The 18,285-nt window shown below is 34.6% G+C and overlaps 1 protein-coding gene across 1 annotated transcript; it reads left to right on the top strand.

Annotated features, from left to right (window-relative positions):
• Positions 1-420: 420 nt before the first annotated feature.
• LOC105973156 (uncharacterized) lies at positions 421-1,270 on the top strand. The gene is made up of 2 exons (XM_088815194.1): positions 421-453; positions 830-1,270. Exons 1-2 carry the CDS (start codon positions 421-423, stop codon positions 1,268-1,270), a joined length of 474 nt encoding a protein of 157 aa, XP_088671320.1.
• Positions 1,271-18,285: the final 17,015 nt, after the last annotated feature.

Below are 18,285 nucleotides of genomic sequence, written 5' to 3'. Positions count from 1 at the left end.
GTAATGAATTTCATATTACCTAAACTTCGATAATGGCGGTGATTCGGGGTTTGGTACGGGTGCTCTACCAAACCCACCCCTAGCCACTTTAGCGGATCAAAGTATAAAAGGGAATATGACTCATCCATCCACACAAGTTACTTCGTCTACATATTTACAAAAAACAATTGAGGCATATTTTATTCATTATTTAATCTGACACAAAAATGTGTTTCTTGCTTCTAGTAAATAAAAAAGTACAAAAGGAGAGGGAACTCATTCCCCCAACAAAACCCCAACATCTTCTTCTTCACACTCATTTTTTACACACCTTTTTCCACAAAAAAATCTTCCATATTCTCTAAAACCCTCATCACACAAAACCCTCAAATCTTACTAAAACTTGAAAAGAAGGACATTATGGATACACAAGATATAAATATGGAGGATTCTAAGGTGGAAGAACACAAAGAGGTAAGAAATACTATACTTTGTGATCGTTTTTCTTGTTTTTCGCACCTCATTTCACGTACATAAATCGACACTCTTTTACTGTCGATTTTTATTGAATTTTTCGACACTGTTGTGTCGAAGGATATTCGGTGCATATTTCGACACTGGTGTGTCAATTTTTCACTGTTACAATTGTGTAACCAAATTTCCGTTTTTCGTGCACACTTTTGTACCTAGCGCGTGTAGTGGAGCTAATGCATGTAGGGAATTAGCTTTGGATTATTCACATGAATTTACCACCCATGAGGAGTTTGCAACAAGGGAAAATTTAGTCACATGGGTGCGCGAAGTTGGTATGCGACTAGGAATGATAATCACAGTAAAGTCTTCAAACTAGGGAAAAAATAGACGTAGAAGGCCCTACGTGGTACTTGTATGCGAGCGTGCGGGAGTGTATCGTGGCAGAAAAGTACCCGGTCAAGACGACAAAGGAAAGGGAAAAAGGCAAACATGGTCAAAGAAATGTGAGTGTCCGTTTGAGTTGAAGGGCCAAAAAATTGGCATGGATGATGAAGAAGTTGGGTGGGTGTTAACAGTTGAATGTGGTAGTCACAACCATTCAGATTCTGAAAACTTTCAAGGCCACTTATATGCTGGAAGATTAACAAGTGAAGAGATGGCACTTGTAGAAGACTTGTCAAACGCATTGGTGAAACCAAAGGCAATCTTATCATCACTAAAGTTGAAGAATCCGACAAATGCGTCTTTAATTAAGACGGTTTATAATGCTCGTCAGAAGATCCAGTTCAAAGAGAATGCTGGTAGAACTCAAATGTAATTTTTGATGATGAAGTTATCCGAAAATAACTACTTCGAGTAACACAAATATTTGGAGGAGACCGGCGAGGTAATGGACTTGTTGTGGACCCACCCTACATGCATTAAATTGGCATGTAGTTATCCTTATGTATTCGTTATGGATTGCACATACAAAACCAACATATACGGACTCCCATTCGTAGAGATTGTGGGTATTACTTCTACGAATAAAACGTTCTCTGTTGCCTTTGCATACCTTCGGGCGGAAAAAAATAGACAATTACGTATGGGCCTTGAAGAGCTTGGCGAAGGTCATGGAAAGTTGTCATAGACCTAATTGTATAGTCACAGATCGAGAGTTGTCTTTGATGAAGGCTATAGAGATCGTATATCCCTCCAGTCAACAACTTTTGTGTCGATGGCACGTGAGCAAGAACATTCTTAGTAATTGTAAGAAGATGTTCAAAACAAACAATGATAAGTGGAAAGATTTTGAGTCGGATTGGGCAAGTCTTGTTGATCAAGAGACAGAAGAGTCATTTCATAAAGAATGGGATATTATGAAAACAAATTTTGTTGACTACCCGGATGCTTTAACTTATATCTCTTATTCGTGGTTGGATCCATACGAAAAGATGATTGTCTTGGCTTGGACAAACAAACATAGGCATCTTGGAACGTACACTTCTAACTGGGTAGAGGGTGCACACTCATGAATGAAGAAATAGTTTGGAAATAGTATGGGCACATTTGTAAAGATTTGGGCTCATATTGACAACCTACTGATGCATCAACATACGAAAATCAAAGCCTCGTTTGAGAAGAGCAAGAATACTTACCAACACAGTTACAAAGTAGCGATATACAACAAACTTCGAGGATGTGTGTCGTTGTACGCTCTTGAGCAACTCAAACTTGAGGTGAAAAATCACTCGAGTTGCTTCTGAACGAGTTTATGTCTTGTATTTGCAATATCCGAACCACTCATGGATTACCTTGCGCCCATGAACTTCATGGTAACGTCATAAATCGCACTCCCATCTCATTGGACTGGATAGACCCGTATTGTAAGCACTTGAGCATGGAGCCAATGATTTGTACAAAGGAATGAACATCTCCCGACTGATGCGGAAGAAATGGAAGCATGGCGGGCTGTTTTCGATCCGTCTGACGCAAAGAAAAGGGTCCAATTGCTTATGAAATTGCGGGAGATTACTCACCCCGAGAGTAACTCTCTCATTATAAATAATTAGTTAACTAGTGCATTATAAATTTTTATCCAAAAAATCCAGAATCAATAAAAAAATCCAAAATCAAAAAACACATCCAAAATCATCCAAAAATTAAAAACATCCAAAAAATAATCAAAATCATCCAACTATCTACGTCTTTCTAAGTTTCTTCCTCTGAAATGTTAGTAACGGTGGTGGAGCGGTCGAAGATGGTGGAGCGGTCGGAAATGGTGCATCCGATGGTGGAGCAATCGACGATGGTGGATCCGGTGGTGGAGTCGTTGACGACGACGGTGAAGTAGGAGTGTCACCAGCAAACAAAATCAGCAATCCCCTCTAACGTCATCACCATCTTGGTATATCCATCATCGGTATCTTGCTCGCGTATGCGAGCCAATGTATTCCTCACCATCGTAATAATCTGAGAATCACGGGCCTCTAGTAGTGGCGAGCAAGCTATCTGGCGGCGCCCGGGTGCTTGCGGTCGAGAAACTGGAAGCGTACTGAGTTTTGTGATGGTCCGCTCTGTATACCAATCCATATAGTCGGGTGTAGTATCCGGCTCTCCTAATACCACTGGAACTGATCTAGACCGCTCATTAAGCAAGTGATCTTCCCATCGCTCAGAATACATGTTCTGGTACGCCGCAAATACAGGATGAGGTGTGCCCCACTTCTACTTCCTAAACATAGCGTCCGACATGTACGCTTGGCCGTGAATCTTCTGAACACGCCCAAATTGTCTCAAGACCCTGTCCGGATGGTTCCAAAGTACGCATGTACTGTAACATGCAAATAAACCACGTGGACTCTGGCATAGGAAACCTGTCACGGAGGACATCATACGGGGCCCATATAATCTGCGACAGTAAATAAATTAAAATGAAGAAACAAAAAAAAAGTAGTCGAAATGAGTTAAAATTTAAAAAGTGAAAAAAAATAAAAAAATAAGAAAGCAGTCGAAATGAGTTAAATGAGTACCTCATCGAAGCTCAGATCATCTATCAGAGTACGCAGATTACGGGCTCTGTCATCGCTTGAGTCAGACTTCAGTGGTTATACCCATCGTGTAACTAACGGTCCCTCAATCTCGCAGGACCTAATCGTCGGTGTGAGAAGGGGGAAATGCTCGTAAATACAACCCTGAAGAAGCGTCAAATATCCAATGATTTGCTTCGTATTAGTTCTTGAAGCATCCGACAGCGCCTCATAGAGCAGACACAAACAAGTTGTACCCCATGCGTAAGTCCCAATGTTGTCCAAATTCTCTAGCAAACACAACAACTGCAGTGTAGCCATACTCTCCGTCTTTCCCTGGAATATCGTACATGAAAACACGTACAACAAAAATGCCCTTGTGGCGCACGTCCTTTTATTCTCATCGTCACTATCTGTCACAGAACTGAAAGTACTGCGCAACCACTCCAACTTAAGCACCTTCTGATTTTTACCCCAACATTTATCCGTCGAATTAAGCACTATTCCGAGAATTCGTTTTACGATTGCTTGTGACGATGGCCCCGTCTTACTAATTTGTTGAAGAAATACCGGCCGTCCCACCACTGGCAAACCTGCCAAGCTGCTGACATCGTCTAGCGTGATAGTCATCTCCCCAAATGGTAAATGGAATGTACAAGTTGCCGGCTGCCACCGCTCTATGAAAGTCAACACCAATGCACTATCTATCACCTTGTACGAATGACGTACAAGGGGCATCAAACCAGACCTCTCGACAACCTCGGTCATAAAAGGAGCCATCCGCTACTTCTCCAACATTGTTGTGTGATTATGAACCCTCACACTTTCGCGCTCCTACAATTTGAATAAAAATAAACATTCAATCAATAAAGTAAATAACTTCAATGACTTATGTATATGTGTGTCTATAAGTGTAAAATTACCTTTCCGGACAAAATCTGTCGGGCGATATGATTCTCCAACTACGGCTTTAAGTCTGGTATTTCTGGTTCTTCGGGGCAAGCCGATTGGCTACTAGATCCACCAACTTCGGTGGTCGATGTGAGCGGTGGACCCTCAGGTATAGACAATGAAGCCTCAACATCGGTAGGTAAACGTGTACGATTGGCCGGAGGATCGACCCGAGTAGCTTGAGAATCGCCACGTCGAACTTTACGATTGACCAATGCATTTCTCTTGCGCTCAGAAGCGGTTTGGGGAATACGTGGTTCCACTGAAAAAATATAAATAAAATATTAATCATTTATATTAAAAAAAAAGAGTTTGCAAAAAAAAAAAAACCAGTCTACCAGTCACTTTTCGACATCTCAAAGTCGATATTTGTACAAAAAATCGACAAAATCTCTGTGTCGAAAATTGTACAAAAAATCGACACAGCAATGTCAAATTTTCTCTCAAAACACGACATTAGGTTTATGTCGATTTTTTGTACAAATATCGACATTGAGATGTCGAAAAAAGTTCCAATAATCAACAATTTTGTGCTGTCGAAATTAGATAAAAAAATCGACACCAATATGACGAAATATTTCCAAAACATCGACGAGTACATGTCGTTTTTTGTAAAACCGCAACTCCTTCAACAATAGTGCTAGAATCAAACCCTAAAATCATCAAATTTGTTCTAAAATGACTTGTATTCATTATTCTAACACTAAAATCATGTTTATCACATTTTATTTCTCAAAAAAAGTTAATTCAAAAAGTAAGTTCCTAACTTGCTTTTCGTGATTGTTGTAGCGGGTTTGGGGCAACAAAAGTTGCAGGTGGGGAGGTTCTAGTGGTTGTCGACTAGAACATCGACGGGGGAGGTGGTGGACTCCAACGGTGACGGCGACGGCGATGGGGCGACGGCGAGTGCTGCAATTGGTTTTTTTTTTTCCCTTCTTCCCTTCTCTTCGTTTTTCAATTCTCGTTTTTCAATTTGCTTTTTCTTTCTTTTTTTTATGAATTTTTCTTTTTTAAATTGGTCTTGCAAAAGTAAATTAATAAAATAATTTTTATTTTGTTTGTATTTTATTAAGGTTATTATAGTCTTTTTATACTTAATTTGATAAAAAAAATTAATTTGGTCTTGCTCTAAGTAAATTTGTTATTGCAAATGGTCGCTACCTTTTTCTTTTGTCTAGTAACTTCAAAAAAGAAAAGTAAATAAATAAAATTAAAATTAAAATAGTACTTTACAAATAAGCCCATCGATGCGTACTTAATTTATAAAAGGTTCAGAAAAAAAACTCTTTTACAAAAAAATCCACACATGTTCCAGAGGTTTGTAAAAAGATTAAAATAGTCCCTCACATTTTAATACGCTTCAATTTCATTCCTTTAATTTAATATAACTTCAATTTGACGTCAAAGTTCACAAATTATTCAATTCATACCAAAAATACAATTTTATGGACAATTTTGTCCTTCGCCGCCGTTGATCGCCGGTCTCCGGCATTGACTTTTTTTTCCTTCCTGATTTTTCCGCCGGTCTCCGGCGTTGACTTTTTTGATTTTTTTTCTTTAATATCTTTTTGCCCGGTTTAAACAACAATATTGTTGTGGTTGACATTAATATTAAAAATATTACTGTTAAACACAGTAAAATTAACTATACTACAGTTTAACACAAAAATATTGATATATTAATATCTAGCACAATAATATTAACACAACAAAAATCATTATTATTGTGTAATAGAGTAATATTAATATGTTGACCGAATTAATATTACTGTGGTTGACGGTAATATTACTGTAACAACAGAAATATTATCGTGAACCACATTAATATTATTGTGTTGACTGTAATATTATAATAATAGACAGTAATGTTATTACGTTATTCCGTCAATAACTCAAACAAAACAAAAAAGCCCAAAAAAATAATAATATTGATGTGGTTGACAGTAATATTATTGTGTTTACAGTTATTTTACTGTCAACGACAGTAATATAATTACGTTGACTTCTCAACAAATCAAACAAAACGAAAAAAAACCAAAAAAATAATAGTATTGTCGTTGACTCTATTTGTACTGTCAACGACAATACAATTACATACGTTAATATACTGTCAACGACAATACAATTACGTTAATTTATGTCAGTGACAGTATAATTATTATTAATGACAACACAATTACGGTCAGCGTTTAGCTGCGGGCGTTAAGGAAAAAAAAACCACTAAAATAATTCAACGTCGGAAATCGGCGGCGGAAAAAACACACCAAAAAAAATAAAAGTAAAAAGTCGGGGTCTATATCTCTTTTGCCAATAAGCCCATCCCTTTAATATGTATTATAAATAGAGGAAATATGTATGTGACAAAATTACCCCCAACCCTTCACACTCAATTCTTAATTGTAACCACAAATTAAACAATTTTGACTACAAATATACAATTTTGACTTTCTTTTTTTAAAAATCCTTTTCTTTTTAGAAATTATTTTTTTGCCGCCGGTATTTTCGAAGTTGACTTTTTCAATTTTTTTTCTTCTGTGGTTTGTTTTTTCCGCCGCCGGTTTCTAGCGTTGACTTTTTTTAGTACTTTTTTCTTTTACGTCTGCCGCTAAACATTGACCGTAATTGTGCTGTCTGTAACAGTAATTATACTGTGATTAACAGTAAATTGACGTAGTTATACTGTCGTTGACATTACATCAACGTAATTTTACTGTCGTTGACAGTATATTTATGTAATTGTACTGTCGAACAATACAATTAGAGTCAACGACAATATATATTTTTTTTCATTTTGTTTGATTTGTTTACAAGTCAACGTAATTATATTACTGTCGTTGGCAGTAAAATAACTGTAAATACAATAATATTACTGTCAACCACATCAATATAATTATATTTTTGGGTTTTTTGTTTTGTTTGAGTATTGACGGAGTAACGTAATAATATTATTGTCTACTATTGTAATATTACTGTAAACACAATAATATTATTGCGGTTGACGGTAATATTACTGTCAGGTATATTACTGTCAACCACAATAATATTAATTCTTTTGGCTTTTTATTATGTTTACCTTTGTTGAACGGTCATCATATTAATATTAGTCTATTACACAACAATAATCACTTTTGTTGTGTTAATATTACTGTGATATAGGCAATATTACTGTGTTAAACCGTAGTATTGTTAATTTTACTGTATTTAACAGTAATATAGTTAACTTTACTGTCAACAACATCAATATTGCTATTTAAACGGGGGGCAAACAGATGTTAGAGAAAAAAAATTTAAAAAAAGGAAAATGTCAACGCCGGAAACTAACGGAAAAATCAGGAAGGTAAATTTTTTTCGAAAAAGTCAACGCCGGAGACCGGCGTTCAGCGGCGGCGACCGACGAAATTGTTCTTAAAATTGTGTTTTGGGTCAAAATTGAATAATTTATGACATTTGGGTTCAAATTGAGGTTAGATTAAATGATGAAATATGAGCATATTAAAATGTGATGGGCTATTTTAGTCCTTTACAAACCTCAGGACCATGTGTGGACTTTTTTTGCAAAAGAGTTTTTTGTTCGGACCCCCTAATGAATAAGTACCCATTGATGGGTTTATTTGTAAAGTGCCCAAAAAAAAGGCAAAGTTGGATTTTTGTGATCAAAATTGATTAAATTGGGGTTATAATTAAGAATCAGGTGTAAATAGTTGGGGATAATTTTTTCATATACATTAATTTTTCATTTATTTATAATTTATATTAAATGGATGAACTTATTGACGAAAAAGATAGAGCGTCTGAACCTAAAATAATAAAAATAGTTGGTCATGGACTTGTGCACAAAAACCCAAATTAAAATACTAAAGTACATAAACCAATTTTTTTATCCTACAAATTATTAACTTGTTATAAGTTATTTTTTAATTAAAAAAAATAATATTAGAGCATGAACATAAAGAAGTCGACCAAGTGTGTGTTTACGAGCAAATTTAGAAGGAGTTTGGCTAAGCTTAAAAGATGTTAAAAGGAGCTTATAAAATGATTAAGAGCTTATAAGCTCTTCCAAAAACGCCTATTCGTGAGGATTTGTTTGCCATATTCAGTATTTGTAACGAATTTAGAATAATAATAATTAAATATTTTGGTGGTTATTTCATTCAGTTTAGAGTGCTGGATCTGTTTCTGCAATTTTTTAGTCGGCGTATTTCGACGACGGTGGTCTTACCAGATGTGTAATTTGTTTTTCGCCAGTCGGAATTTGACGGGCTACCCACCATTGGATTCCTCTCGCCGGGATCTATATTTTGATGGCAATTTCATTCATTTTTATATTGTCGGATTTATTTCTATATTTTTTTTGCATTTGTGACCGTGGAACCTTGGGTGGTTAGCGTCGGTTAGGGTTCTGGTAGGAGACGCTTGGGGTGAGGAGTGATTGACGGTTTCATCTAAAATTCACAGCTATTCATCTAAAATTCACAACGATTCTCTAACTTTACTAGCTGGAGAACTCCATTGTGATTCCCAACTTGGTGAACTCCGTTCTTCTATCGTAGCAGCTTGCCTCAACCTTTGTAATTGTAAGTTCCTATAATATTGTGAAGGAACGAACCTCTTTCTCATAACAGCCTTCATGGACTCCCAATCATCAATTGGTGGTTCGCCACAACGGCGCCTAGTTAAGACAAATTGGTCCCACCAACTAATTGCATAGTCAATGAACGCTTCAACGGCGAGCTTCACTTTCTTCTTTTCGGAATAGTAATCACAATCGAATACGTGCTCAACCTTTCTCTCCCATTGAATGTACGCCTCGGGATTACTCTTACCTTGAAAAGATGGTATAGTCAATTTCATTGAGCTAAGGTTCCGAGCTGCGCCATCTCTTTCTCGATCAAAGTATCCTCGACTCGATCTATCCCATCCAGACCCTCGTCCCATACTCTCCCTCCTTGATGTGCAAGGGATCACACCGAAACTTCTATCAACATAAACCTCTTTATAACGGTGAGGTATAACCGGTTGATGAACATCACGTCGTACGCATGGCCCTCGAACATGTTGATCTTTGTGTGGTTCGTATATTTGGGCTTCAAGTCCTTCCAATCGATCGTGGATTCCCTCAAGTGCTTTAAATAAGGGTTCGAAGCGTTTCTCCATTGTCGACATCCTACGCTACTCAACTGTTTCTCCTTCATAACCGGATTTGTCGGACATGATCCAAGTAATTTTTTTTTGACACTACCAAACCCTAACTTGGCTAGAAGGGACTCTAAACAAAATCGAATTTTTCCTTTACTTTTGTTTTCTATATATATTTTTTTTTAATTGTATGGACTCCAGAGAAACCCTTATTTAGACTTAAAGAAGCTCAAAACAAAAAAATAGAATTTCGAATTTTGTTTTTTTTTTAATTATTTAATATTTTTTTTTTGGTTTATGGACTCTAAATAAACAAAACAAAAGATTAGAAGACTCAACAACAATAGACACTAAACAAAAAGCGAAACGATGACACGAAAAAAAAAGGACTGACTCAACAAAAGATAGAGGATAGGCGAAACCTTCTTAGGAATACAGCTCTGAGTACCAAATGACACAAACCTCGCCAACAATGTGACGAGACCCGATATGAATATTTCGAATATCAAAATCCCGGACCGTCCTAAGAAAGAATCAAAAGGGTGTATGCGAAGACGCCACAATCGATTGCGAAAGTTCGATAGATAAGTCAGGGTGAACAAACGGAATCCTCCGATGTGTTCGAAGAGTTCTTAAAGAACTAAAGAGAATCATCTCATAATTTTATTCAAAATTCGTCCCCCTAATATGCCAAATTGCAACCTATTTATAAGGTCTAAAAAAACTCCTTTTCTCACAAGGAAAATGACTCCTACCTAAACTATAATAAGGAAATAAATAAATAAGAAAATCTTAACCATAAAAGACTCTAAAATAATAAAAACATAATAAAACCTAAATTTAAACGTGCATAAAAATTAGATAACTTGATCTTCAAGTCGATTTCTCGATCACCCTTCTAAACCCGCGTAGATAATTGGCTGTGCACGTGCATGAACTTCATGCTCAATTACGACACTGTTACACTTCGAATCTCTCTCTGATCAAAATATGAAAGTTGTAGAACATTCCGTTGGCTTTCCCAAGTTATTTGAATCACCTAAATTGGATGTCATATGAGAGTGTTATAAACCGAACGGTAAACTCTGCCAGAATCAGTGGCGGATCCAGGACGAAAATTCAGGGTATGCCGACTGTGCCGAGTCCAAGAATTTACTGTATAGTGGGGTTAAATTTTCGGGGGTTCGGGGGCAGCGCCCCCGGAAAAAAAAATTTGAACCTTTTTTTGTTGGATAAATTAGGAGAAGGGAAAAAAGAAATTGAAACTTTTTATTTTATTTTTTTTGATAAATTAGGAGAAGAAAAAATTTGGGACTTTTTTTGTATATTTTGAATTTTGGGTGGACTAAATAATAATATAGATATAATATAATGTGTTTTTGGGAAGAGGGGCTAAAAAAACAAGAAAAAATTTAGGACTTTTTTTGTATATTTTGAATTTTGTGTGGACTAAATAATAATATCGATATAATATAATGTGCTTTTGGGGAGATGGGCTAAAAAGAAAAGGAAAAAAGTTAGGACTTTTTTTGTATATTTTGAATTTCAGGTGGACTAAATAGTAATATAGATATAATATAATGTGTTTTTGGGAGAGGGGCTCAGAAGAAATTTAGACAAAAAAATTAAACCATACTTTTTTTTTTTGTTCCATAGTGGAGTCGAACTCATGACCTCAACTCACAACTTAGAGATCTTTGCCACTAAGGCAAATTTATTTTCATTTTTTGGGGTGGTCCATGGCATACTTGGCCACCCCCTAGATCCGCCCCTGGCCAGAATCATACGGGACTTTCGGGATGCTTGAAATTCGACTTGTCCAACGAATTTCTGTTTTCTTTTCTTCCAATTCCAAACCAAGGAATCTTCAAAGACTTGATCCAAGCATTTATTCTTCAATTCCAACCCGAATAAACTCTTTAAACATGTACGCTTTCGCTTCTTTCAATTCTTCAACTTGGAGCTTGTCAGGATCGTATCATGAAATTAGCTTGTGCAAAACGTTCTTACTTTCTTTTTGGCACTAGCTTTGAGATAAGCATTATTCCTCTCCTTATGGAATTAGCTTGTGCTAAGCAATCTTAGAGCCTGTTTGGCTAAGCTTATAAGCTCCTAAAAACATCTTATAAGATGTTTAGGAGCTTATAAGTTGTTAAAAGGTGTTTGGTAAAAAAATTGCAAAAGATCTTATTTTTTCCAAAAATAAGTTGTTAGGGAGCTTATAAGATGTTTTTTAAAAAGTACCTCTACCCCACCTTTTTTCTTTAAGATCTTATTTGCTTCTTTACTTAAAACACTTAAAATACAAAATTACCCTCAAATACTTTATTATATTACTTGAATACTAATAATATTTATATTTTATCAAAACAACGTATTCTTGTAATCAAGATTAATAATTAGTTAAATATAATTATCGTAATTATCATAATAATTGTAAAACAAATTATTCTATATTTATATTTTATATGTATATAAAAATACACGAATATTATTATTATCTCCATAATAAATTATATTTCTTTCATCTATAAAAAAAATTATATTTCTTTTACATCTTTTATTTTATATTATTATTATAATTTGAAAAAATAATTTGTAAATATTATAATAATATTTTGAGGAACAAAAGTATTTGAGTCAAATAAGTTTAACAATTATACTGGCGTCATGTACTTTTTTGTCATTATAGCAATAAACAGACCTTTTATTTCCAAACACTTGAACAACTTATAAAAACAAAAAGTAACTTATAAGCTACATATCCAAACACCTTAAAAAATAATTTTTAAAATAAGATCTAACAGCTTATCAGCTCCTAAAACATCTTATCAGATGTAGGAGCTTATAAGATGTTTTAAATAAGCTTAGCCAAACGGGCTCTTACTTTCGTTTTGGCATTAGCTTTGAGCTAATCATTATTCCTCTTCTTATTGAATTGACTTTTTATTTATTTATTTATTCATTTTTAAATTTTACTATAATTATTTTTTATTAACTTTTCATTTAATTTAGATTTAATTTTTACTTCTTTTTTTCTTCTGGAATTAGCTTGTGCTAAGCATTCTTACGTTCCTCTTGGCATTAGCTTCAAGCTAAGCATTATTCCTATCCTTATGGAATTAGGTGTAAGCATTCTTACTTTTCTTTTGGCATAAGCTTCGAGCTAAGCATTCTTCCTCTCCTTATGGAATTAGCTTGTGTCAAGTATTCATACTTTCCTTTTGGCCTTAGCTCCGAGCTAAGCATTATTACTTTCCTTTTGACATTAGCTTTGAGATAAGCATTGATCTTCTCTATATGAATTAGCTTGTGCTTAGCTTTCCTACTTTCCATTTGGCATTAGCTTCGAGCAAAACATTCTTTTTCTCCTTTTCAAATTAGCTTGTGCTAAGCATTCTTACATCCTCTTGGCATTAGCTGTGAGCTAAGTTTTCTTACTTTCTTTTTTGCATTAGCTTCGAGCTAAGCATTATTACTTTCTTTTTGAAATTTGCTTTGAGCGAAGCATTGTTCCTCTCCTTATGAAATTAGCTTGTGCTAAGAATTCTTATTTTCTTTTTGGCATTAGCTTTGTTCTAAGCATTCTTCCTTTACTTTTGTATTAGCTTCGAGTTAAGAATTATTCCTCTTCTTATGGAATTTACTTTTTATTTATTAATTTATTTTAATATTTTTTAATAATTTTTCATTTAATATAGTTTTAATTTTTTTTATTAATTTTTTTTTCTTATCGAATTAGCATGTGCCAAGCATTTCTTACTTTCCGTTTGGCATTAGCTTCGAGCTTTACATTCAACCTAAGCATTATTACTTTTCGATTAACATTAGCTTTGAGCTAAGCGTTGTTTATCTCCTTATGGAATGAGCTTGTGTTAAGATTTCTTACTTTCCATTTGGCATTAGCTTCGAGGTAAGTATTCTACCTCTTCTTACGGAATTAGCTTTTGCCAAGCATTCATACTTTTCTTTTGCCCTTAGCTTCAAGCTACGCATTATTACATTCCTTTTGGCATTATCTTTGAGCTAAGCATTGTTCTTCACGATATGAATTAGCTTGTGCTAAGCATTGCTACTTTACTTTTGGCATCAGCTTCGAGCTAACCATTCTTCCTCTCTTTTTGGAATTAGCTTGTTCTAAGCATTCTTACTTCCTTTTCCCATTAGCTTTGACCTAAGTATTCTTACTTTCTTTTTTGCATTTGCTTCGAGCTAAGCATTAGTACTTTGGTTTTGGCATTTGCTTTGAGCTAAGCAGTGTTCCTCTCCTTATGAAATTAGCTTTGAGCTAAGCATTATGCCTCTCCTGATGGAATTAGCTTGTGCTAACCATTCTTACTTTCCTTTCGGCATTACCTTCGAGCTAATCACTATTACATTCCTATTGGCATTAGCTTTGAACAAAGCATAGTTCCACTCCTTATGGAATTAGCTTGTGCTAGCATTCTTACTTTCGTTTTGGCATTAGGTTCGAGAAAAGCATTCTTCATCTACTTATGGAATTAGATTTTTTTTTTTTTTTTTTTAAATTTTCAATTTTTATTTTTAATATATTTTTTTCTAATGGAATAAGCTTGTGCTAAACATTCTTACTTTCTGTTTGACATTAGCTTCGAGCTTAGCATTCTTACTTTCCTTTTGGCATTAGCTTCGAGCTAAGCATTATTATTTTCCTTTTGGCATTAGATTTTAGCCAAGCGCTGTTCATCTCCTTATGAAATTAACTTGTGCTAAGCATTCTTACATTCTTTTTGACATTAGCTTCGAGCTAAGAGTTATTCTTCTCCTTACAAAATTAGCTTGTGCGAAGCATTCTTACTTCCTTTGGCATTAGCTTCGAGCTAAGCATTCTTCCTCTCCTGTTGGAATTAGCTTGTGCTAAGAATTCTTACTTCCTTTTGGCATTGGCTATGAGCTAATATTTCTTACTTTCCTTTTGGTACTAGCATTGAGCTAAGCATTCTTACTTTCCTTTTTGCATTAGCTTCGAGCTAAGCATTCTTACTTTCTTTTTTGCATTAGCTTCGAGCTAAGCATTCTTTCTCTCCTTATTGAATTAGCTTGTGCTAAGCATTCATACTTTCATTCTGGCATTAACTTTGAGCTAAGAATTGTTAATTTCCTTTTGGCATTAGCTTCGAGCTTAGCATTATTACTATCCTTTTGAATGTAGTTTTGAGCTAAGCTTTATTCTTCTCCTTATGGAATTAGGTTGTGCTAAGCATTCATACTTTCCTCATGACATTTGTAACTAAGCATTCTTATTTTCCAGTTGACATTATCTTTTAGCTACGCATTCTTACTTTGCTTTTCGCATTAGCTTAAAGCTAAGTATTATTCCGCACTTTATGGAATTAGCTTGTGATATGCATTCTTACTTTCTTTTTGGCAGTAGCTTCGCGGTAAGCATTATTACTTTCCTTTTTGCATTAACTTTGATCTAAGCATTGTTCCTCTCCTTATGAAATTAGCTTGTGCTAAGCATTCTTACTTTCCTTTTGGCATTAGCTTCGAGCTAAGCATTCATCATCTTCTTATGGAATTAGCTTTTATTTATTTATTTATTTTTTATATTTTATTTTTGTTTTTATTATTATTTTTTTTAGTTTTTTTATTCTTTTTTCTCATGGGATTAGCTTGTGCCAAACATTCTTACTTTCCATTTGGCATTAGCTTCGAGCTTCGCATTCTTACTTTCCTTTTGGCATTAACTTCGACCTTAGAATTATTATTATTATTATTATTTTTATTGAGCTAAGCATATGTCCTCTCCTTATGGAATTAGCATGAGCTAAGCATTCTTACTTTCCTTTTGGCATTAATATCAAGCTAGGCATTCTTCCTCTTCTTATACAATTAGCTTTTGCCAAGCTTTCTTAATTTCCTTTTGGCATTAGCTTTGAGGTAAGAATTATTGCTTTCCTTTTTTATTTAGCTTTGAGTTATGCATTATTACTATCCTTTTGGCAGTAGCTTTGAGCTAAGCATTATTCCTCTCCTCATGGAATTAGCTTGTGCTAAGCATTCTTACATTCCTTTTGACATTAGCTTGTAGCTAAGCATTCTTACTTTTTTTTTTGACACTATCTTTTAGCTAAGAATTCTTACTTTCCTTTTCGCATTAACTAAACGATTAGTATTATTCCGCTCCTTATGAAATTAGCTTGTGCTATGCATTCTTACTTTCGTTTTGGCCTTAGCTTCGAGCTAAGCTTTATTCCTCTTCTTATGGAATTAGCATTTTTATTTGTTTATTTAATTTTTCATTTTTTTATTTGTTTATTATTTTATTATTTTTTATCTATTTTTCTTAGGGAATTAGCTTGTGCTAAGTATTCTTACCTTATTTTTTGCATTAGCTTCGAGCTAATTATTATTCATTTCCTTATGGAATTAGGTTGTGCTAACGATTCTTAGTTTCTTGTTGGCATTAGCTTCGAGCTAAGCATTCGCCCTGTCCATATGGAATTAGCTTGTGATAAGCATTCTTACTTTAGTTTTGGCATTAACTTCGTGCTAACCATTATTCATCTTTCAATGGAATTACCTTTTTATTTATTTATTTATTTTTATTTATTTTTAATTTATTTTTTATTATTTTTTCTTATGGGATTATCTTGTGCTACACATTCTTTACTTTTCCTTTGGTATTAGCTTCGAGCTTAGCATTCTTACTTTTCTTTTGGCATAAGCTTCGAGCTAAGTATTATTACCTGCCTATTGGCATTATTAGCTTTGAGCTGAGCATAATTCCTCTCCTTATGGAATTAGCCTGTGTTAAGCATTTTTACTTTCCTTTGGCATTAACTTCGAGCTAAGCATTCTTCTTATTCTTATGGAATTAGCTTTTGCCAAGTATTCTTACTTTTATTTGGGCATTAGCTTCGAGGTAAGCATTACTACTTTCCTTTTTGCATTATTTTTTAGCTAAGCATTATTGCTCTCCTTATGCAATTAGCTTGTGCTAAGCATTCTTACTTTCGTTTTGGCATTAGCTTTTTATTTATTCAATTTTTTTTATTTATCTACATATATATATATATATATATATATATATATATATATATATATATATGTGTGTGTGTGTGTGTGTGTATATATATATATTTTTATTCCTTTTTCTGATGGGATTAGCTCGTGCTAAGCATTCTTACTTTTTGTTTGGAATTAGCTTCTTGCTTAGCATTCTTATTTTCCTTTTCGCATTAGCATTGAGCTAAGAAGTAGTATTACTTTCCTATTGGCATTAAATTTGAGCTAAGCATAGTTCCTGTCATTATGCAATTATCCTGTGCTAAGAATTCTTACTTTCCTTTTGGCATTAAATTCGAGCTAAGCATTCTTCCTCTTCTTATGGAAGTAGCTTTTGCCAAGAATTCTTACATTCATTTTGGCATTAGCTACGAGGTAAGCATAATTACTCTCCTTTTTGCATTAGATTTGAGATAAGCATTGTCGTCTCCTTATGCAATTAGTTTGTGCCAATCATTCTAACTTTCCTTTTGCCATACCAAGCTGGAGTACGGTAGGGGCAGAGGGAATTTCCGGTGGAGCGGTGAAATGCGTAGAGATCGAAAATAACACCAACTGCGAAAGCACTCTGCTGGGCTGACATTGACACTGAGAGTACCTTTTCTCCATCGAAAGAAATGAGATTGTCGCGATTATAGCACATTCAAAAATCAGCCAAATTTCCCCGATGTAGAGGCAATAAAGAAAGCCGCATAAGTGAATAACTTCGAAGGAATTCTCTTCAAGTAATAACCCGTTGATCTAGTTGCCACCGGAGCCACAAAGGACTATCTAAATTGTAACGGAATGCTATTGGATCAAATGACAAAGACATTTTTATGAAAAAGATGGCTTTTCACGGATGAAATGAAAATTGGATTCATGTAACAAACAGGAGAAAGATTTCCCATTCCTTAGCCGGAAACATATGTGGCCATGAAAAAGAGATTAAGTGGAAGGATACATCTCCAGAAGTTTTCGCAACTCAATCATAGATGATAGAATCATCAAAGATTTGACCCGATTCATTTTTTTCATACGACAGGATAATAAAATATGGATTAGTAAATTATCGGACACCATGAATAGCGCATAGCAAAGCAGCCCCGCTGAAGTAACCCACGCCATACTCCCAGGAAAAGCTCGAACGACCTTTAAATAAAGGGGTACCTATACCCGAAACAGACACAGGTGGGTAGGTAGAGAATACATAGGAGCGACGCCGTTATTTCTTCTAGTGAATCTCCTAATTGTTCCAAAGCAACTAGAAAGAGATTATTTAACCAGAAAGAATTCGGTGCAGATGTAGGATACCTATCCATAAGTTTTCGCAACTCAATCATAAATGATGAAATCATCAAAGATTTGACATTTTCGAACTTTGTCTGTAACTCACTATCAGGAAGAAAAAAAAGACTTAAATAAAAGTCGAATTGATTTTATAGGCCCGTTTGTCATTTAATTTATTAGAATTGTATACATAGACAAAAGTTCGAGTCAAATCATGTTTCGAGCTAAGCATTCTACCTCTCTTTATGGAATTAGCTTGTGCAAATCATTATTACTTTAGTTTTGCCATTAGATTGGAGCTAAGCATTATCCCTCTTCTTATGGTATTAGCTTTTTATTAATTTATTGATTTATTTCTTTTTATATTTTAATTTTATTTAGTTATTAAATTTTTAAATTTTTTTTCTTACGGCATTAGCTTCTGCTAAGCATTATT

This window comes from Erythranthe guttata, chromosome 3, assembly GCF_056151865.1.
Source record: "Erythranthe guttata isolate IM_541 chromosome 3, IM_541, whole genome shotgun sequence".
NCBI classification, from domain to species: domain Eukaryota; kingdom Viridiplantae; phylum Streptophyta; class Magnoliopsida; order Lamiales; family Phrymaceae; genus Erythranthe; species Erythranthe guttata.
The sequence above is the reverse complement of the archived record's forward strand: the minus strand, read 5'-3'. Positions and strand labels throughout refer to the sequence as shown.